The sequence below is a fragment of the Gigantopelta aegis genome, chromosome 7 (assembly GCF_016097555.1).
Source record: "Gigantopelta aegis isolate Gae_Host chromosome 7, Gae_host_genome, whole genome shotgun sequence".
In the NCBI taxonomy this organism is placed as follows: Eukaryota; Metazoa; Mollusca; class Gastropoda; order Neomphalida; family Peltospiridae; genus Gigantopelta; species Gigantopelta aegis.
The window spans coordinates 35,728,760-35,751,482 of record NC_054705.1 but is presented as its reverse complement, the minus strand read 5'-3'; the positions used below and the strand labels follow the sequence as shown (position 1 = coordinate 35,751,482).

At 39.5% G+C, this 22,723-nt stretch overlaps 1 protein-coding gene across 1 annotated transcript in view; it reads right to left on the bottom strand.

Annotated features, from left to right (window-relative positions):
• LOC121377784 (dyslexia-associated protein KIAA0319-like protein) overlaps positions 1 to 22,723 on the bottom strand; it is a 103,870-nt gene that overhangs the window by 32,898 nt on the left and 48,249 nt on the right. Inside the window, exons 6-9 of the mRNA XM_041505872.1 lie at positions 6,954 to 7,020; positions 5,025 to 5,123; positions 2,409 to 2,512; positions 20 to 107 (exon numbers count right to left, since the gene is read on the bottom strand). Coding sequence (XP_041361806.1) covers positions 20 to 107; positions 2,409 to 2,512; positions 5,025 to 5,123; positions 6,954 to 7,020 — 358 coding nt within the window. The remainder of the gene's footprint in view (positions 1 to 19; positions 108 to 2,408; positions 2,513 to 5,024; positions 5,124 to 6,953; positions 7,021 to 22,723) is intronic.

Sequence of the window (22,723 nt, the reverse complement as noted above, 5' to 3'; positions counted from 1 at the left end):
ACTATCTAAACATACATACGTGCTTTAACGGTGATGTTAACGAAGCCTTCGCCATACTTGCTGTCTCCACTCACGGTCACCTTGAACGTGTACAGACCCTCAATCAGCTGCAAATACACAGATCACAGATTTCACAGTATGCATTTGTATATATACTGTACTTATTTTCATGCTTACCGTAAATCCTTCAACAGAAGCCCAGGCTTCTATTTTTTATGCGACACTCCGAGATCCGACTTCTATTCAAGGCTAGTTAATTTGGGGGAATGTAATATAGGAGGAATGGGAAGCTAAATGTAGGACCATCATATATTGTCAGAAACGATTGTTATGTAGAAGATGATGACAATAAGATGAATAGTGAAGTTCCAGTTTTTTCCACACGTGTATACGACTACTTGACAAAGCTGTCAGCTCACCAGGTAACCATCCTGTATTTGTGACCATACATTTGGGAGACACATCCATAATCGCACCTGTCAATATCAACCATTGTTTAACATAGTATTTATTACATACCATTTAATCTTACTATAGTAACAAAGAAAATTCTGATCATGCAATTAAAAAATCTCGCATGCATAATACAATATGTACATGTTCATGATCATCCGAATGATGTCATGTCCCCAGCCAGGAATGAAATCATGTCCCCAGCCAGGAATGACATCATGACCCCAGCCCATTCAGGAATGACATGTCCCCAGCCAGGAATGATGTCATGTCTCTAGTCAGGAATGATGTCATGTCCCCAGATAGGAATGACATCATGTCCCTAGCCAAGAATGACATCATGATCTTAGCCAGCAATGATGTCATGTCCAAAGCCAGGAATGACATCATGTCCCTAGTCAAGAATGACGTCATGTCCATAGTCAAGAATGACGTCATGTCCCTGGCCAGGAATGATGTCATGTTCCAAGCCAGGAATGATGCCATGTTCCTAGCCAGGAATGATGCCATGTCCCTAGCCAGGAATGATGCCATGTCCCTAGCCAGGAATGATGCCATGTTCCTAGCCAGGAATGAAAGAAAGAAAGAAGTGTATTATTTAACGACGCACTCAACACATTTTATTTACGGTTATATGGCGTCAGACATATGGTTAAGGACCACACAGACTTTGAGAGGAAACCCGCTGTCGCCACTACATGGGCTACTCTTCCGATTAGCAGCAAGGGATCTTTTATTTGCGCTTCCCACAGGCAGGATAGCACAAACCATGGCCTTTGTTGAACCAGTTATGGATCACTGGTCGATGCAAGTGGTTTACACCTACCCATTGAGCCTTGCGAAGCACTCACTCAGGGTTTGGAGTCGGTATCTGGATTAAAAATCCAATGCCTCGACTGGGATCCGAACCCAGTACCTACCAGCCTGTAGACCGATGGCCTGCCACGATAGCCAGGAATGATGTCATGTCTCTAGCCAGGAATGATGTCATGTTCCAGGAATGACGTCATGTTCCTAGCCAGTATGCTCAGCATTCCGTCAATTCCATAAAACCTAACTAACTTTCCAGACAAAGTAAGTTGTTTTATTTTAGTAAACTTCTTTTAACCCTAATACAGAAAAGTGTTATGTAATAAATACAGAACAACATGCGACCACCTACAGGTATGTATGTACCACTGACGGATTTTGCTGTAACAGCGTATCCAAAATCGTCAATTTGTGAAGCGATGCTTTTGATTGTTCCGCGATAACTATCTAAATACACATTTGGCCACTGCCATGACTTGAACACTATAAACAAGTGCAATAAACAACATGGCAAAACAACTGGTAGTGTATACATTGGCAATCACTGTATACATTGGCAAGATATGATGACTAGATAAATCTCTATATTTTCAGTCACTGACCAAAAACATAGGTCACGTGCCATAAGCCCGACTCGACTTGAGTATTTCAGAGTAGATTTTCAATAAACATACTCTTTAAATCATTTGTTGAAATACAGTAAATACAAATAACTTTTAGTTGTGCGATAACAATACAAAATGTGTTTACAAATGCTTTTTTAATGTGACAGAATGTAGTTAGTGTCTTACAAAGAATGACATCATGCATCTTGTATGACGTCATACAGCAAAAGCCTTACTAGGTTAACAATACTCGATTTGCATGCACAAAACTGGAATAAATAATGACTTTCCAAATATTCCTGTAGGATTGCAGGATAAAAGAAATAACTGGTTACTGTCTTAAGATATCGACTTTATCCTGCTCAGGTCGAATGGCCAATGCAGCTCGGCAGAGCATTGCTGCATTCGCCATTCTAACATTCGCAGGATAAAGCAGATATCTTAAGACAGTAACCAGTTATTAGACAGTAACCAGTTATTCCCCATGTATCCCATTGCCCATTTCTATATGACCTCCGACTGAATTCCGGTGCACCATACCTTTGACAGCTTGAGAGTCTTAGTGTTCCTGCCATCCATTGTCCCCTTCTCTGAAATGTCGGGGGAGTGAACGAGGATCCACTCATATTGGTAGGGACTTTCACCTGTAAAGTCATAAAGACATCACTATATGGTACATATCATGTCCAAACAAACCATACTGGAAATGGGAAGACACACATTATGTATGTGTGTATGTATATATATATATATATATATATATATACTCTTCAAAAGAAGAAACGCAAAACCACATTGTCGTAACATTTGGAGAATTGATTTAATTATTGAATGGTGAGTCCGATAATTACCAAATGTTGCAGGATTGTTCACAATTCACTCTAGTCCATTGTGAGTAAGTGATAGGACACACCACCAAGGTCAAGGTCATCTGGAGTCAATACCGGGTGTGGCCTCCGCGTGTGTTGACAACTGCCTGGCACCGCCTGCCCATTGAAGCAACCAGAGTACGGATGACGTCCCGGGGGATGGTGGCCCACTCGGCCTGCAAGGCTGCTGCCAGCTCGGGCAGGGTCTGGGGCTGTGGTTGTCGCTGTCGGAGGCGTTGGTCCAACTCGTCCCATAGATGCTCAATTGGGTTCAAATCCGGTGATATCGATGGCCAAGGAAGGACATTAATGTTGTTGTTCTGTAGGAAAGCCGTTGTGAGACGTGCTGTGTGAGGCCTGGCGTTGTCATGTTGGAACACTGCGTTGGCGTTGGCCATAACTGGAACGATGTGTGGCCGGAGGATCTGGTCAATGTAGCCCTGTGCATTCAGGTTGCCCTGCACGTGGACCAGGTCAGTTCTGCTAGTGTGTGAGATGGCTGCCCACACCATGACACTACCCCCGCCGAATCTGTCCACTTCCTGCACGCAGTTTGCCGCATAACGTTCACCACGACGCCTATACATGCGACATGTTCCATCATGACGTCGGAGCAGAAATCGGGACTCGTCACTGAACCACACCTGTCTCCATCGCAGTTGAGGCCATTGTCGATGAATCTGGCACCACTGCAGTCGGAGTCGACGGTGTTGTGGTGTTAAGATGACACCTCGAACTGGACGTCTGGCACGAATTCCTACCTCACGTAGGCGGTTCCGTACGGTCTGGTCGGATATCCTGCGCAAACCTGGTATTGCTGCGGCTGTGGAAGTGGCAGTAGTCAATCGTTCCCGAAGGTGGCGTACCCTGATGTAGCGGTCCTGCCCGGGGGTAGTGACCCGTGGTCGACCGGATCTAGGGAGGTCACGTGTTGATCCATGTTGCTGGTAACGGTCCCACAGTCTGGAGATGGTGCTTGGGGACACATGGAATGCCCTGGCAATGGCCGTTCTGGATTCGCCTGCGTCTAGTCGGCCGATGGCATTGTTTCTCTGCGGTTCACTGAGACGTGGCATGTCCTGGATTGTCAACTGTCGGCCAGATACAGAGGCCAGGCAAGCGAACACCCTGCACTTTTATACTGTCGGTGTTCATGTTGCACGTGCAGACAACGCACGTGCAGTGGTGACATGGTTTGCACGTGGCTGCGTTTTTGCGAATATTCACATTTTGGAACTTTATTGTACAGTAGCTGCGTTTTATCGAATGTAACCGTGGGAATGTGTTTGGGACATGCAATGACCTTATATTCACAAAGCATGAACCGGTAGGAAAGATAAAATCGGAGTTATAACCCATTTGTACCCTTTTGCGTTTCTTTTTTTGAAGAGTATAGATTACCTGGAGGCAATGCATTCCACAGTCTCTATTTCTTAATTGATACACAGTCGAGATGTCAGACTGAATGGGTACTAATCACGGTGAAGGTGTGAAGATTGCTTATTTGCTGCTCATTGTCGCATTTTGTTTAAAATAAAAATTTAAAAGAATTTACAGTAGTTGGTTAACATTGGCATTTTAGCGACTTGGGAGTGCATTTACCAGTACAGTCAAACCTGTCCTAGCGGCCATCTGTAATCAGAGGTCACCTGCCTTAAGCGACCACTTTTTTCCCTCCCGAACGATTCATAATGTAAATGCACCTGTAATAAGTGGTCACCTGTCTAACGCAGCCAGCAGCAACCTAAATCGGATCCAAAATCTCTGACATACCTGTATTAAGCGGCCACATTAAATGTTTACTGTTTTATAAAAGGGATATTTTAACAACAGCGATAAGGTGCAGCAAATAACCGATATTCCCACCTTCAGGAATACTAGTACCCATTCAGTTCCGACATCTCAACTGTGTATCAATTAAGAAAGTATGACTTGGAATGCATCTGGTTGCCTCTGGGCAGGCTACACTTCACGTATGTAAATTCACTTACTATGACAATACACCGCATGAAGTAGGAATTAAATAATTAAATGGAAAAAGAACATAAATTTGGTTAATTTAAAACATTCCAGTTGCATTTTTTTAGTTGCATGTCAAAAGTTGATTTATAGTCAATTGTGAAGCACACATCCGTTAATTAGCAGTACAAACGGTAAAACAAAAACACATTGTTTAAAGACTCTATATGTGGCAACCTGTAATGAGCAGCCACCTGTCTTAAGCGGCCAATTTTATCTACTCCTTTGTGTGACTGCTTAAGACAAGTTTGACTGTATATGTGATTACCTTCAACTTGTTCTGGGACAACGAAAGCCGACAGAGTGATCGTATTGTTGGGCAGCTGAATCTCCTTGTTCTTCCCAGCTGACACCGTCAGTTTAGTTACTGAAAATACACCAATTAAGTCATCGTCAATTCATATCCAGGTATATTTACTACAGTAAAAATGTTTTAAATAGTGTATTGCCCCATATATAGCAAGCAGACATTGTGGTACATGATCTTAATCTGAAAATATTATAACTTTTTGATATCAATATCAAAATGAAATGCAAAAAAAATGGACTACAATTTACTACACCACAGCTGGACAAAAGCTGTGGTATGTGTTTTCCTGTCTGTGGGATAAATGCATATAAAAGATCCCTTGTTGCATTAGGTAAAATTTAACGGGTTTCCTCTGATGACTTTTGACATCCAATAGCCGATGATTAATTAATCAATGTGCTCTAGTGGTGTCGTTAAACAAAACAAACTTTTAACAATTTACTACTTTGTGGTTTACAATAAGGCATATTTAACCGTACATTAATTAAGTTAATTAAGTACATGTATATGCCTGGTTATTTTCACACTCTCGATGTTTTGATTGACAGCTGACAGTCCTGATAACGACAGCATGAGAATCTATCTGCTATTAATCAAAACATCGAGAGTGTGCTAATAATCACTCGTACGTTTATGCGGTAACTGATTTGTACCTCGCCCCTGGCTACATGTACATGTAAATGATGTTGAATGGTGCGATAAGGAAGCTCAGCTAGAGGTGGGGTTTAAAAAGTGTGCGGTTATACAGATGTATTGCACACTTTTGTCAATGGGGAAAAATAACCTAAGCAATGATCCAAATTTAAATTAAATGGTTTCTAATTAACACTTTGTATATTGGAACTGGCCTCGGTGGCACAGTGGTTAAGCCATAAGACTACAGGCTGTTAGGTACAGGGTTCGCTGTTAGGCACAGGGTTCGCTGTTAGGCACAGGGTTCGCAGCCCGGTACCGGCTCCAATCCAGAGCGAGTTATTAAGGGCTCAGTGGGTAGGTGTAAGACCACTACACCGTCTTCTCTCTTACTAACCACTAACCAACTAACAACTAATCCACTGTCCTGGACAGACAGCCTAGACAGCATGCTTGAACATTAATTGGATATAAGCACGAAAATAAGTTGAAATGAAATGTATATTGGATATAAAGTTGAAACTTAACACCAATAGAGCACATGTTAAAATTAGCTATATGATGGTTTAAAATAAATGAAAAGTGTGTTTTGATTAATGATACCACTAGAGCACATTGATTTATTAATAATGAGCTAATGGATGTCAAACATTTGGCAATTTTAACATAGTCTTAGAGACAAAACCCGCTACATTTTTTCATTAGTAGCAAGGGATCTTTTACATGCACCATCCCACAGACAGGGTAGCACATACCACAGCCTTTGATTAGGGGTCTTTTATATGTATGCACCATCCCACAGACTGGAACATGGCTCACCCTGGATAGCCAAATGGAAATTGGCTACAACATTTAATATTTGGCTGATAAAATTTCCCTTAATTTAAATAGATTTTAATAATTTTCATGGCAATACTCTACATATATATATCTGAAAACTGGGTAAACCAAAATCCGTTCCAGTGTGAGCCCTGTAAGATAGCACATACCACTGCCTTTGATATACCAGTCGTAATGCACTGCATGGATGGAAGGAGAAATAGCCAAATGGGCCCACCGGCGGGGATCGATCCTAGACCAACCATGCTTCAGGCGATCACTTTACCACTGGGCTACATCTCACCCGACATTGGATGTATGTAACAATCATGTACAGATTAAACCAATCTCTCTACTACTTCTGAATGATGTATTTAAAATCATTTCTCTGCATAAGGCAGAGTTCAAAGGACATTTCGCCTGTGATTAACTCACCTTTTGACGTGGTGGATTTGATCTGAACTACTGGCACCGTCACTGTGTCACCCCGGCCTCCAGACATCTGCAACACAACAACAAACATAGAAGGAAACATTTTATTTTAATAATGCACTCAACACATTTTGTTGATGCTTATATGGCATCGGACACATGGTTAAGGACCACAAAGATATTGAGGGAGGAAACCCGCTATCGCCACTTCATGGGCTACTCTTTTCGATTAGCAGCAAGGGATCTGTTACATGCACTATCCCACAGACAGGATAGTACATACCACGACCTTTGTTACACCAGTTGTGGAGTACTGGCTGGAATTAGAAATAGCTCAATGGGCCAACCGACATGGATCAATCCTGCAGTAGATCGATCACACGCGATGGCTTATCATAGGTAATGCCAGGTTTAAATTACACACACGGGCTGCTTGTTAGTTTCTTGCAAGAGCTCCCCCTCTCTGTGTTCACTGGTCTATGCACGTGGCGGGAACTTGTATAGTAGCTTTACTCTGTGCCCACCGCGTCAGATATGTATGCGTAAGTTTTCATGTAATGCTATCTTGTTTTCAAATTGCTTGTACTGAAATGCTTAAAGTACTGTAGAAAATTGCACCCTCCCTCCCATACCTTTTAAAAAACAAATGAAAAATATATTAATTATGTATATATTTAATTTGTGGAATAGAATGCATTTATGTATTATTACGGGACTTTATTAAATTGATTAAATAATACATGTACATTGCTGGAAGTTTTAGAGGAAAGGACTTGTTAAAGACATACTGTCACAGATTTAAGGACTTTATTTCTCTTTTAATGAATAATAAATAAAAATTACATTAATTTTTACAGGCCAAATCTAACTATTGCATCACTTTAACTACACCATGATGGAGTGAAATCCATGTCAACCCTCTCAGCAATGTTAGTTTTTGAATTATGGACCATTGCCATAATTCAATTATTTTTACAAAATATCATTAATAAGTGGAGTATAGTGGTTATGTTTAGGGACAAATCAAATATATATTTTTAAGTAATACTTTGTTAGGCCATGAAACAGGTCAGTGGTCTGTGACAGTATGCCTTTAAAAGAATTGCTGTAAAATGAATTGTTGTTAATTTCTATTGATGTAGTTAGCATTCAAATGTAGGTTTGTTGAAGCAATAAATGCATTGTGCCCGCGGATGTGTGTTGTGTTTCAAATGAAGCCAGTACTGTACCACTGAGCTACGTCCCACCCCTAACTACAAACATAGACATGTGGTTTTTCCGTAATTCTTTTTATAGGGTTTGATCTAAAGAAAATTCATCACAGTCTGATGTGTCATCACCCTCCATGTTCATGCAAAGCCAATGTTTCTGCTGCCAGAGGGTGTATATGAAGGGTAAAATTATGACCCCTAAAATCTTGGATATTAATGGATATATTTTCGTTATTTAAAGATTAAAGTTTGAGAACTGCTGTTCACAATTTGTCAAAGTACATGAAAAGATTCCAAACCTATAAGCACCAAGTAGGGGCACTTATACATGATCTGTTTGGTTTTATTAGCATATTTTTACAATTATTTAATATACTGTTACATAAAAATCATGTTAAATATAAGTAGGTAAATTTTGTAGCCTTACACACAATTTTGCATTAATAAAAAACATTAAAATAAGAAGTTTTTATTCCATGTACAAAAAAATAAATAAAAAATAAATAAATAAATAAATAAATAAAAATTGCAGAAGACCCACAAAGCATAACATAATTATCATGGTACCCCCACCACTTTTAAAGTTCTGTTGCCAAACCGGCCTCGGTGGCGTCGTGGTTAGGTCATCGGTCTACAGGCTGGTAGGTACTGGGTTCGGATCCCAGTCGAGGCATGGGATTTTTAATCCAGATACCGACTCCAAACCCTGAGTAAGTGCTCCGCAAGGTTCAATGGGTAGGTGTAAACCACTTGCACCGACCAGTGATCCAAAACTGGTTCAACAAAGGCCATGGTTTGTGCTATCCTGCCTGTGGGAAGCGCAAATAAAAGATCCCATGCTGCTAATCGGAAAGAGTAGCCCACGTAGTGGCAACAGCGGGTTTCCTCTGTCAATATCTGTGTGGTCCTTAACCATATGTTTGACGCCATATAACCATAAATAAAATGTGTTGAGTGCGTCGTTAAATAAAACATTCCTTTCTTTCTTTCAAGAGTTGCCAGGGCAGGACGTAGCTCCGTCGTAAGGCGTTTGCTCGATGTGCGGTCGGTCAGGGATTAATTGATCCCCGTCGGTGGGTCCATTTGGGCTATTTCTTGTTCCAGCCAGTGCACCACGACTGGTACTACCCTGTCTGTGGGAGGGTGCAAATAAAAGAACCCTTGCTGCTAATCGAAAAGAGTAGCCCATGAAGTAGCGACAGCAGGTTTCCTCTCTTAATATCTGTGTAGTCCTTAACCATATGTTTCACGCTGTATATATCCGTAAATACAATGTGTTGAGTGCGTCGTTAAGTAAAACATTTCTTTCAAGAGAAGCCCTTTTTATTACTAGCTGGTTCCGGATCTTCACAACATAATAGATGGTGACATGGATACTTTGTTCTAGTTAGGCAGTAATTGTCTTGAGCTTACACAGCAAGATCTACATACATGTATATTATATCATGTCAGGGCTTCGATCTCTGACTTACCATACAAGCAGGAGTAATTAGTTTAGAGAGCTGGGAACAATGGCAATTATACCGCAAAAACCGGCCTCGGTGGCGCAGTGGTTAAACCACCGGACTACAGGCTGGTAGGTACAGGGTTCGCAGCCCGGTACCGGCTCCAACCCAGAGCAAGTTCTTAAAGACTCAATGGGTAGGTGTAATCAGGCCACTACACCCTCTTCTCTCTCTCACTATCACTAACCACTAACCAACTAACAACTAAGCCACTGTTTTGGACAGACAACCCAGATAGCTGAGGTGTGTGCCCAGGACAGCGTCATTGAACCTTAATTGGATATAAGCCCGGAAATAAGTTGAAATGAAATGAAAATAAGGCAAAATAACATATCTTAAAATAAACATTAAAAGTTTGTTTTGTTTAACAACACCACTAGAGCAAACTGATTTACTAATGGATGTCAAACATTTGGTAATTGTTTATATGTATAGTCGTAGAGAGGAAACCTGCTAAAACAAAATTCCATTAGTAACAAGCGATCTTTTATACGCACCATCTCAAAGACAGGATAACACATACCACAGCCTTTGATACCAGTTATTGTGCACTGACTGGAACGAGAAATAGCCCAATGGACAGACCGACAACACATCAAGCTAGCACTTTTCCACTGGGCAACGTCCCACCCCACCTAGCAAAATAACCCAATGGACCCACCGACGGGGATCGATCCTAGCAGGGCTCAAACTTAAGAATTTGTCTCCCACGGCAACTTAAAAACAAAATTGCCATGGGTGAAACAGCCCACCGGCGGCAATTTAAAGTCTGCAATACTTTTGCAGCAAATAAATAAGACTGAAAGGTTATTTTGCAGCATGTAGACATATATTTTATATGTTCTAATGATATATACTGGCATTTAATGTACACCAACCGGCCTCGGTGGCGTCGTGGTTAGCCATCGGTCTACAGGCTGGTAGGTACTGGGTTCGGATCCCAGTCGAGGCGTGGGATTTTTAATCCAGATACCGACTCCAAACCCTGAGTGAGTGCTCCACAAGGCTCAGTGGGTAGGTGTAAACCACTTGCACCGACCAGTGATCCATAACTGGTTCAACAAAGGCCATGGTTTGTGCTATCCTGCCTGTGGGAAGGGCAAATAAAAGATCCCTTGCTGCCTGTCATAAAAGAGTAGCCTATGTGGCGACAGCGGGTTTCCTCTCAAAAATCTGTGTGGTCCTTAACCATATGTCTGACGCCATATAACCGTAAATAAAATGTGTTGAGTGCATCGTTAAATAAAACATTTCTTTCTTTAATGTACACCAGGTGTAAACATTTTGCCATCATTGAGGAACATTACCGATGGCACTATGTTCCCGGCAATTTATATCTCAACAACAGCAATTGCTGTCGGTGCCGTCGTTAAGTTTGAGCCCTGCATATCGAGCGAGCACTTTACCATTGGGTTGCATCCTGCCCCCTCTTAAATAAAGGTACAGGATCTACATGTAGCTCAGTAGGTAGAGAACTCGATCATATGAGGTGAATGGATCATAAAATCAAATCAACCAATTGGTTTGTTTTTAATGGTGCATCTTTTATCTCTGACTATAGTACATAGAAGGCCATAATATGTGCCATTTCCTCTATATCAATGTTTGTTTGTTTTGTTTAACGACACCACTGGAGCACATTCATTGGCTATATGGATGTCAAACACTTGGTAATTCTGACTCGTAGTCATCAGTCTCAGAGCAAACCTGCCACATTTTTTTTTTTGTACTTTCCCACAGACAGGAAAACACATACCACAGCCTTTGTCCAGTTGTGGTGCACTGGTTGGAATGAGAAAAAAAAAAACAATCAGCTGAATGGATCCACCGAGGTGGTTTGATCCTGCAATGCAAGCACCTCAAGCGAGCACTCAACCAACTGAACTAAATCCACCCCCCCCCCATCCAAGTGCAGATAAAAGAGCACTTGCTGCTAACAGTGGCATATGATATGAGTTAGCAGAAGATTTCTTTTCCCACTCTTTCAGACAGTTTTGCAATGACCATGCATGTGTGATAAATATTTAATAAGATCTGCTGAAACCATGTGATGGGGTGCAAGTATTTAAACATTTCTTTTCCTTGACATTTTTCTTTCTTCCTGTCTTTCTCTTTCTCCTCCCTCCCTTGCCCTCCCTATTTTTCTCATTCTCTTCCTTCCTCCCTATTTCTATCATTCTCTCCCCCACTCTCTCCCTCCTTCCCTATTTCTCTCATCTCCTTTCTTCCCCATTTCTCTCATACTCTCCCTCACTTGCTCCCTTGCTATTTCTCCCATTCTCTCCCCTACCTCCCTATTTTTCTCCCTCTCCCTCCATTTCTCCCTATTTTTCTCATTATCTCTCCCCCTCCCTGTTTCTCTCATTATCTCTCCCTTCCTCCCCATTTTTCTCATACTCTCTCTCCCTAACTATTTTTCTAATTCTCTCCCCATCTCTCCCTCTTTCTCTCTCTCCCCCATTTCTCTCACTTTCATTATCTCTCTCTCACTATTTTTCTCACTTCCATTCTCTCTCTCTCCTATTTCTCTCACTTTCATTCTCTCTCTCTCTATTTCTCTCACCTTCATTCTCTCTCTCTCTCTTTCTCTCTCTCCTATTTCTCTCACTTTCATTCTCTTTAATTCTCTCACTTTCATTCTCTCACTCACTTTCATTCTCTCTCTCTCTCTCTCTCTCTCTCTCTCTCTCTCTCTCTCTCTCTCTCTCTCTCTCTCTCTCTCTCTCTCTCTCTCTCTCTCTCTCTCTCTCTCTCTCTCTCTCTCTCTCTCTCTCTCTCTCTCTCTCTCTTTTTTCCTGCAGAGGCTCTATATGACTGCAAGTCTGACTTTTTTTTATTGCTTAAAAAAGAAAAAGAAGAAAAGAAAACATAAAAGATAATTCTGTTGATGAAAACATTACACATGCAGCTGTTGACCTGCCCCTACCTACATGTATGTATATATATATTGTATCCATCTAACACAGCTGTGCATTCTCTGCTATTAACAACCCACTTGGTACTATAATAATGTATTTTGTCAATACCATCACAACAACAAAATTAAGACCTTAACACAATTGACTACAGTTACAAAAGGCCAAAATTCACTGACTCGAGAAAATAACACAGGATATTGATCGTGTGTGTCACAATTGGTTTATGTGTGACCATCTGGGATCATAAAATTATTAATTTTTTAGTTGTGTTTTTCAGGCGTGTGCGTGGAACCTGCGTCAATGTAGATCAAAACAAAATGAAATTAGCGTGAATAATCAATTAACTGTCAGGGTAAGGTATTGAAAACATTTATTAATTCAAGGACAATATATACATGTATATTTATTATCTACGTAGTTCAAGCAGGGTTTCTGCCAGAGGGTAAAATGGGTATGGCGCCATACCCAAATTTTTATTTGTTTAAGTTAATATTTTGACAAAATTAATGACTCTTATCATCGTTGTATGATTTTCTTAAGCCTAACCCTAAATGTAACTCATTTTCTTTGTGGAGGAGGTCCCCCATAGCCCCTGTTGACTGAGGTTGCATTCAATAACATAGCACCATACCCAAACATTTCTTTCTGGCAGAAACACTGTCAAGATATTCAGGGAAATATAACCAGTATGACCCACATGTGTCATAATGATTTCACGAGCACGTGAAGAGACATTATAACTTAATGCTGCTTCCCCAGCGTAAACATTTCTGAAAATTACGTTGTTTTGTCATCTCTTTTTAGTTTTGTTTGAAACGTTTTGAGATGGTCCTAGCTTGTTATTCGTGAAAATAATATTTTGGATAATGTGAATAATAAAGAAATTATTATACTCACACAAGAATGATACTGATTTTACGAAACTCATGTCAGAATTCATGTATACAATAATCCTGACACTTGTTTAGTAAAATCTGTATGACACAAAAGCTCGTATAATAATCTCTATAAATATATTGTTGGGTTTTTTTATTATTAAAGCTGTATCATTTTAGATTCATTAGTCCCTTACCTGTCCAACACGAGAAGACTAGGTTTTGTTTCTGTCTGTCTGTCTGTCTGTCTGTCTGTCTGTCCCTTGAACTGCCTGTCACACATATAGATTTCTGGACCTTTTTGTTTGCAAAGCCTTATATATCAAGGAAGGAAATGTTTTATTTAATGATGCACTCAACACATTTTAGTTACAGTTACATGGCGTCGGACATATGGTTAAGGATCACACAGATATTGAGAGAGGAAACCCGCTGTCGCCACTTCGTGGGCTACTCTTTTTCGATTAGCAGCGACAGATCTTTTATGTGCACTATTCCACAGACAGGATAACACATACCACGGCCTTTGATATACCAGTTGTGGAGCACTGGCTGGAGCGAGAAATAGCCCAGTGGGTCCACCGACGGGGATCGATCTCAAACTGAACGCGCATCGAGCGGGCATTTTACCACTGGGCTACATCCCACCCCCCCCCCCACCCCCTTTATATATCATTATCTGATTTCTGCAATGACATCTCATTTCCTGTAATATAATCATTTACTTAGGGGATAACTATTAAGAGTTTTTAGATTTGCATTACAGGAGCCCGAGGTCAAAAATTAAACATTTGCAGGCATCAAACAGATAATAAAATACACCTGCAAATCTAAAAATTCCATATGGTTATCTTCATTGTAAACTGGGGCGGGACATAGTCCAGTGGTAAAGTGCTCACTTGATGCACGGTCGGTGTGGGATAGATCCCTGTCGGTAGGCCCATTGGGCTATTTCTCATTCCAGCCAATGCACCACAATTGGTACTTGTATATCAAAGGCTGTGGTATGTGCTATCCTGACTGGATACTAATGGAAAAATGTACCATGTTTAGATTGACATCCAACTGCCGATGATTAATAAATCAATGTGCTCTAGTGGTGTCGTTAAACAAAACACACTTTCATTCTAAACTGAAATGTTTTTCCACAGAACCAACTGAACAACTCACAATTTTTTAAAAGAAATATCTGGCTACAATCTAACCATATCTATATATATCTATATATATATATATATATATATATAGATATATATACAGTAGAATCTCGTTGGCTCGACCTCAGAAGGGTGAAACACACCGCGACGCTCGAACCAAGAACGAAGTCCCGAGATTTGGTTCGGTAAACCATTATACCAACTGCTGATGGATCGAACATGTCCAGGGTCGACTATAAGCCTTCCCTCGAACCAAATTATCGGTCCCGTCAGTGTAATTAGTTATATTTCTCTCAAACCACTGATGCGCAAGGTATCAAAAAACATGCAGCTGAAAAAATGGTCCACGAGACAACTAATTGCTGCGCATGCACAGCTGGTTATTACAACCTTCTGACTGATTATGTAGGCGGAATGAACTATAGATGAATCGGGGAATCGTAACAATAGCCATGCAATCTTTTCTTTACCACACTTGCCGCGTTGTTTGTTAAGAGGCTATGTGCAGTGATCTTTCAAGTACAGCTAGTATTACAGTAACTGTTTAATTAATTAACTTGTATCGTCATGCCAATCAAACAATTAGCACACACCTGGGCCTCGGCTTAGAGATTAACTTTGAACATATCGCAAGCAGACCATTTGTAGACTTACGGACAATCGGCACCCTGTTTTAATCGATTGAACTAATGGGTGACTTAATCAACTGTAATCACTTCAGCGCACACAGGGGCCTCAGCTGCACTCAATAATTTCTAATAAATATTTTCACTCAAACATTTTGCTATATAAAACCTTGATGAAGTGTTAGAAGTTTGCATTTACCAAAATTATGTCAGTCTCCGAGCAATCTAGAGAAGGACCCGGTAACAGGGGGTTACCCAGATCGCAACAAGTTATGACCAAAGAAACTGAGCAATCCAAGGAAGGACCTGGCAACGGGGGGATACTTGGATCAGCAACGGAAAAATGTGGTCTTAAACGTCGTTTAGAACTAAAAACAATTGAACAAAAATACGAGGCTATTATGGAGGTAGAAAAGGGAATCAAATCAAAAACGGAAATTGCTAAATTGTTTAATGTTCCCAAGAGCACACTTTCTGGGTGGGTAAAAAAGGCTGATGCTATTAAAGAGGGGTATTCAAATTTTGGGCCTAAATGAAAACTGTTGAGAATGGGGAAATTTGAGGAATTAGAATCGGCACTGTTAAAGTGGTTTACGACAATGCGTGATTGCAACATTCCCATTTCTGGCCCACTTTTGTTAGAAAAAGCACAGCAATTCGCAGAGAGATTGGGTACTGTAGATTTTAAACAATTGGTTGGTTGATTAGACAGATTTAAGCAGAGGCATGGCATATCATTTAAAAAGGTGTGTGGTGAATCAAAGTCGGTCGATTCATCGTCAGAAGCAATGACAAACTGGGAACACCTTCTGTCAAACATCATTGAAAGATAAGAACCCGCCGACATTTATAATGCTGATGAGACGGGTATCTTTTTTAAATTGGTCCCTGACAAAACTATGGAATTTAAAAATGTGCAGTGTCATGGGGGGAAACTAAGCAAAGATCGCCTTACTGTTCTCATCTGTGCTAACATGGATGGCAGTGATAAGTTACCACTTTTGGTCATTGGGAAGTCAGCAAAAAGGGTGTAAAATCATTACCAACTGAATATCAAAGTAACAAAAAAGCGTGGATGACGGGAATAAGTTAGATAAAAAGATGCAACGAAAATGCCGCAAAATTGCGATGATAGTTGATAATTGCCCCGCCCACCCAAAATTAAAAAAGCTGAAAGCTATTAAACTTGTTTTTCTGCCGCCAAATACCACCAGCCAGACATAGCCCATGGATCAAGGCATCATTAACTATCTGAAGTGCCATTACAAACGACTTGTAATAATGAAACAGCTTGCGGCCGCCGATGACAAAACTTTGTACGTGATGCAGCAGTCCTTGACCAAGGTGACAAAAGCTACAATTGAGAATTGTTTTCGTCATGCTAAGTTTGCTACGAATTCAGCGGAAAATGCAGATGATGATCATCAAGAAGACGAAAACGATCCTGACGATGACGTACCACTGGCATGTTTGACGGAACTTGGCATTCAAAATATGCACGAATTCATGAATGCCGATATAGACATCCCGACCAGCATGCTGGCAACTGATGACGACATCATCAACGATTTCATAACTGTAAGGAATCCACCGGAAACCGAGGAGAAACCCGAAAAGAAAGATCCACCCTCAACAGTGAATGCGTTTTAACTAAACTGTGTACGGTTCAAAACCAACTTGTGAACGAGGATTTAAGTAACAGGTGCGCTAAGCAGGCAGTCATCACAGACTTTTTCAGAAAATAAATATGTTAAAATTGTTTCTCAAATGAATGTAATGTAAAACGTATGTAATATTTCAATTTTGTTTTCGTTTCGTAATAAGGTATGCGTTTTTCTGACATATTCAAATCGTTTAGTAATAAACTCATGTCTCATGTCTCATGTGAAGAAAGATCAAGAATTTTGTTATTTATTTATTTTATTTTGCTACTCTTACTTTTAATACAGTCAAATCCGCTTATTTGGATGTGCCTCGTGCAACAAAATTATATTCAAATAAGCGACATATTCAATAAACCGAAGGTACAATTTCAATATACGATATACCCAATTAAGACCTCTTGTTGATTTATGCAAACCCTAATTACGATTCTCCCAATTTGGGCCTCATGACATGTGGAATTTTCGTCAGAAACCGGTAAGTATTTTGTGTTAATAAAATATCGATTCCAAGTTCCATATTGTGACTCTAGTTTTGTCTATAAACTTGTCTATAAACTTGATAAATACAAGAAGCAACAGTTAATGCTGTTTGTATGCCTAGAAGTAGAAGTGACTAAACATCTAATGACCCAGATAAAACCACCGGAAGCTCAATTAGACTGGCCACAGTCAAATAATTAAAAGACCGTTTATTTAACTTCTTGATAATTAAACGGCCGTTATTAGCTTCTTTGTACATTTGTAAATCAAAATGCAACAAGACCCCAACCCCCACCAACCAATATAATCTTAAGTAGTCATTTCCATGTTCTGTATTTTACCAGGACTCTATCTGACTATTATCTGGGTGCATTTGTAACTGATTTGACAGGTAAACTAGACTGGCCAAAGTCAAATAAGTGAAAGGCCGTTATTCCAATTTTACAGACGCAGGAAAAACACAAACCAAAACGCTAATATTGGGACCGATATGGAATGTCTTTTTGTTTGGCGACAGAAAACCATTCTGATAAAGGCCTTCTCCACATTGGCTGCTTTTCCCGTTCTCTGTCTTTTTCATTCTGGGTTAGCATTGGTGAGATACTGGGCACATATCTCGTCGTATTTCTGAGCCAAAGATAGATCGTTTCGTTTCCGTTTACTTGCCATGTTGACATTGTGAAAAAAAAATTCTTGTCAATTTATAGCCAAAAACATTGGTTAGACAGATGTACGAGCCTGATTAATTCCAATTGCCAAGAAAATCCCTACAACTTACCTTTTGTCGGCATTTAACAATTTAAACAGTAATCACCATAAATCGGTCCCCCCAAATGGGGCCTCACATTGTGAGCTGCAGAGGAAAAAAAATCACGTGATCAAAATGATCCCGCTAAAAAAGAACCACTAGTAGCAAACGGCTTTTGTTTGTTACTGTCACCGACAATTCATAGAGGAAAAATATCTTACAAGTGTTTATTTATGGATTAAACATACTGCTTCAAAAGTGGGCCGACATGAGATTAAGGGATGCCTGCTTACGAAACGCACATCGCCGCCAACAAGGTGGGAATGACACTACTTTGATCCTTGATTGTCCTGCATTGTCTCGGCCATTGGGTCCCATTTGAGATGAATCTCAGAGTTCATGGATAATTACGATGTAATTAGTAAATGTATTGATTAATAATTAGTCATCCGAAATAATTTAAGAAAACAAGAAAACAAGTTTGTTGTAAGTCTTTTCTCTTTTTTTAACAATGAAATTAAATAAAATTGAAAGTATTCATTTCTGCATGTACGATAGTATGGTATTACGTACGATCATAAATTTTACAAAAACACATCAAGTAACACAAACTTTCCTATGTTTTACATGCAATTGCCATTCGGCAAGGATCATTTTATATTGAAATATCCGAAAAAACGTTTAAAAAAACACATCCAATTAACCGTTGGATTTTGTATTGTCATAATGGCAAATGGTTCCGTGCAGGACAAACATATTCAAATATCCGAAATATACAATAATCCGACATCCAATTAAGTGGATTTGACTGTACATAGCCTGCATCTTTTTCAACTTTCAAACTGATGTTACGGAAATATCCGATGTTGACCGAATGCTTAGGTCGAACTACCCGATGGGTCGAACTCTTTCTCGAGCACCGAGGGTGTTCAAGCCAACGGGATTCAACTGTGTGTGATATATATATATATATATATATATATATATATAGATATATATACAGTCAAACCTGCCTTCGCGGCCACCTCCATATGGCGGCCACCTGTCCATGGCGGCCACCCTGAGGTCCCCCCCAATGAATTTTACTATATATTTTACCTCTATATGGCAACCACCTGCTCAACGCGGCCAGCGGCCACACTTTTGTCATAAAAAAGCGAAAATGAACCTGCTATCGCGGCCACAATTGTCGGCAATCGTAAAAAAGAACGTAAGATGTTTTTGTTGATATAACCAATTGGCTTGATAAACAGCGGTCCTTTAAAGGTCGTCGGTCGCTTAGCTGTGTTCGTTGATTAACAAGTGTTTTTAATCTGGATTAACGGTGCGATGTACTAGTCATCGGCGGTGGTCATTAAACGCAGTTGATAAGAGGGTATTTAGCCTAAAACAACTTGAGTTAAACGTGTCAACTCTAGAAGGAATTAAATACTGCTGCAGTTTATTTCTGATATTTATTTTCAAAATGCCACCTAAATAGTTCTATTGCAACATACGTGTAATTGTTTTTAAAAATTCGGACTTATATATGACCTGCATACGGCAGCCACCTCTCTATGGCGGCCACTTTTGTCATGTCCCACGAATGGCCGCCATAGACAGGTTCGACTGTATATATTTATCATAAAACAGGTAGGGTATCCAATATATATATATAAAAAAGTACATGTACAGTATGTGATATTTTTCAGGTCACCCTTAGGTCATGCAGGACAACATGACTCGTTTCATCAAGTGGTGCTAATTGAACAGCCATAAAATCCAACCAGGACCCAAACACCAGTGGATATAACTCGTATTGCCAAGCATCAATAATTTAATTGGCTTCAAAGTAATATATAGAGGATATTATACACGATTCATAGCCATAAAATTCAAACACTTTCAAAGACTTTTATACCTACCATTTTCAAAGACTTCAAAGACTTTTACACAGCAGTCAAAAGACAATAGAATGTGATAAAAATACCAAATCAGTTTGTTTACATTGCTGTCTATAGCAAGAAATTGGACTTTTTTACATGCAACATGACAGGTTAAACTTTGTAACTGGAAAATATCAAGTGCATGCAGCTATAAAAGTATTGTGTTATGATGTAGCTACGCCAGCAGAAAGAAGGTCAGAGTACTGATGTTGATGGAGAAAAATGAACAACAAAATAAAAGAATGAACCCAATACGAGAATTTAAAGACTTTTAAAGAATTTTATTACAATTCAAAGACTTTCAAAGACCTAAAACAATTCAGACTTTCAAGGAATTTAAAGACCGCTTCATATGAGTGTTAATGACGGATGATGTTTACGAATTGACTGCCTAAATTATCATTTTTTTCAATCAAGAGCGAGGGGAATACGATATTTTAGGCATGAGTGTCATAAAACATTGTCAGTCATGGTCACGAATGTAATATTCCATTATTACCGTAAAAATATTCTGCTAAATTAGTAAATATACAGTCAAAGTTTACAAACTACCAAACTTTCTTTGCCAGTGAAGTAATTTGTATTTATTGTAGACGTCCTGAAAACTTGATCATAAGTCAACCTATTCTAAAGTGACGTCATATTGATAACAAGAATTATGGGAGTACTGCTAAAGCAATACAGGTCCCCTACCGGACCCAACAATTTTTAGCATCTCCTAAATTCAAGGGCCATAACTCTGAAAAGTGGGTAAATCACCATGAAACTTCAACTTGATCTGTAAAGCTATATACAAATGATAAAGCTATATATAAAATTTCATCGATATATCTTCAGGCATTGCAAAAATCCTGAAAACAAATTTTCACATCTCCTAAGTTCAAGGGCCATAACTGCGTCAAAAATGGGTAAATTGCCATGAACATCAAACTTGATCTGTAACAGTACGTGATAAACCTATACACCAAATTTCAACTCAATATATAAAGGTCTTCTGAAAAAAAGTCCGGAAAACATATCTGGGACAGACGGACAGACAGACGGACAGACAGACGGAACGAGATGAAACCTATAGTCCCCTCCGGTTGGACCTGTAGGGGACTAATAACATCCTTATAATATAATCTCAAGTTTAAATTGTCTTTTTGATAAATTTTACATTTAAATAGCTGTAATTTCAGTCAGCCATTACTCGATACTCAAATGACGTACATGTATGCATACGTAAATGATGTAATTTTAAATACATGCATGTAGCCTCAGTTAAGACTGTGGAATGTCATATCAGCCAATCAAAAACAGGTGTACTTTTATTACAGCCAATCATTAAACAATAAGCTAAGATGACATATGATTATATGATGATATACGAGGGAAACTGTACGATAAATATGAACCTCGTGATGTTGTTCCTCGCACATGTAGGTAACAAATAAGACAGAACTTCACATACGTTGTTTTCGCTTCCTATTTATTGCACAAGTTTATTTTGCGCAAGGATATATATACCATGAGACCACGTAGCAGTCGAGTGGTATGTTCTTGCACATGTACTGCACTAATAAGACTGCATGGATGACGTCTGCAATATGTCCATCGATTGGTGTTTTTCCCTTGACAAAACATTAGATTAACAAAAGAAAAACACAATAGCACAACTTCTTGATAACTGTCTTGCTCACCCATGCGTGAAACAGAAATGTCTGCAGTAATATTTATTATTAATAGCTCGATACAGTTAATGAATTTGCCGAATTCAAAATCCCATTTTGTTAGTTTACAAAATAATTTGTATTTTGTTTTATTTTTCTCCACAAAATACATATATTTAATTATCTCGAATGTAACAATATCTCATTTTTTATTTCAACTTATTTTCATGCTTATATCCAATTAAGGTTCAAGCACGCTGTCCTGAGCACACACTTTAGCTATCTGAGCTTTCTGTCCAGGACAGTGGGTTAGTTGTTAGTTGTTAGTGGTTAGTGTGAGAGAAGAGGGTGTAGTGGTCTTACACCTATCCATTGAGTTGGTATATGGTGTATACTACCAAATTAAATCCCATAGATGACAATAGTAACATATGTGGCTAAAACTCCTACCTGCAACATATTAATCGACATAAACACAACGGATATAAATACTACCACCCCTCACCCTTAAAGTGAATCAGAAAACATTGGGGGTCAAGCTGATCATTTCTGGGATAGCAGGTAGCGTCTATGACTACCATAGTTCCGCACCAAACTAGAGTACTTTTTCTTTTACAGGTACCCCATACATGTTTCAAGCACAAGGCTACTTGACACAGTGGTACTAGATGAAATAAAATTGCATATTTTTTTTACCCAGAGCAAACTATTTTGTTTGACAACCAACACATGCACTCACATTTATCACCAATCACAGGACTTGTGGTGTTCACTTCTCTATCAAAAGTTGGGTGCACCTCGAACTTTGACCCAGCCGGAAGTTATTTGGTTTAGTACTACCTAAAAGTCGCTCTGGGAGGGAGCCAGTACCAGGCTGCGAACCCAGTACCTACCAGCCCTATAAATGTCCGATGGCCAAACCACGACATCACTGAGGCCGATAATAACATCTCAAACTTACAGGCTGGCACCAGCAACTATGAGATATAGTGTTTCAGGGATTCATGTAGAT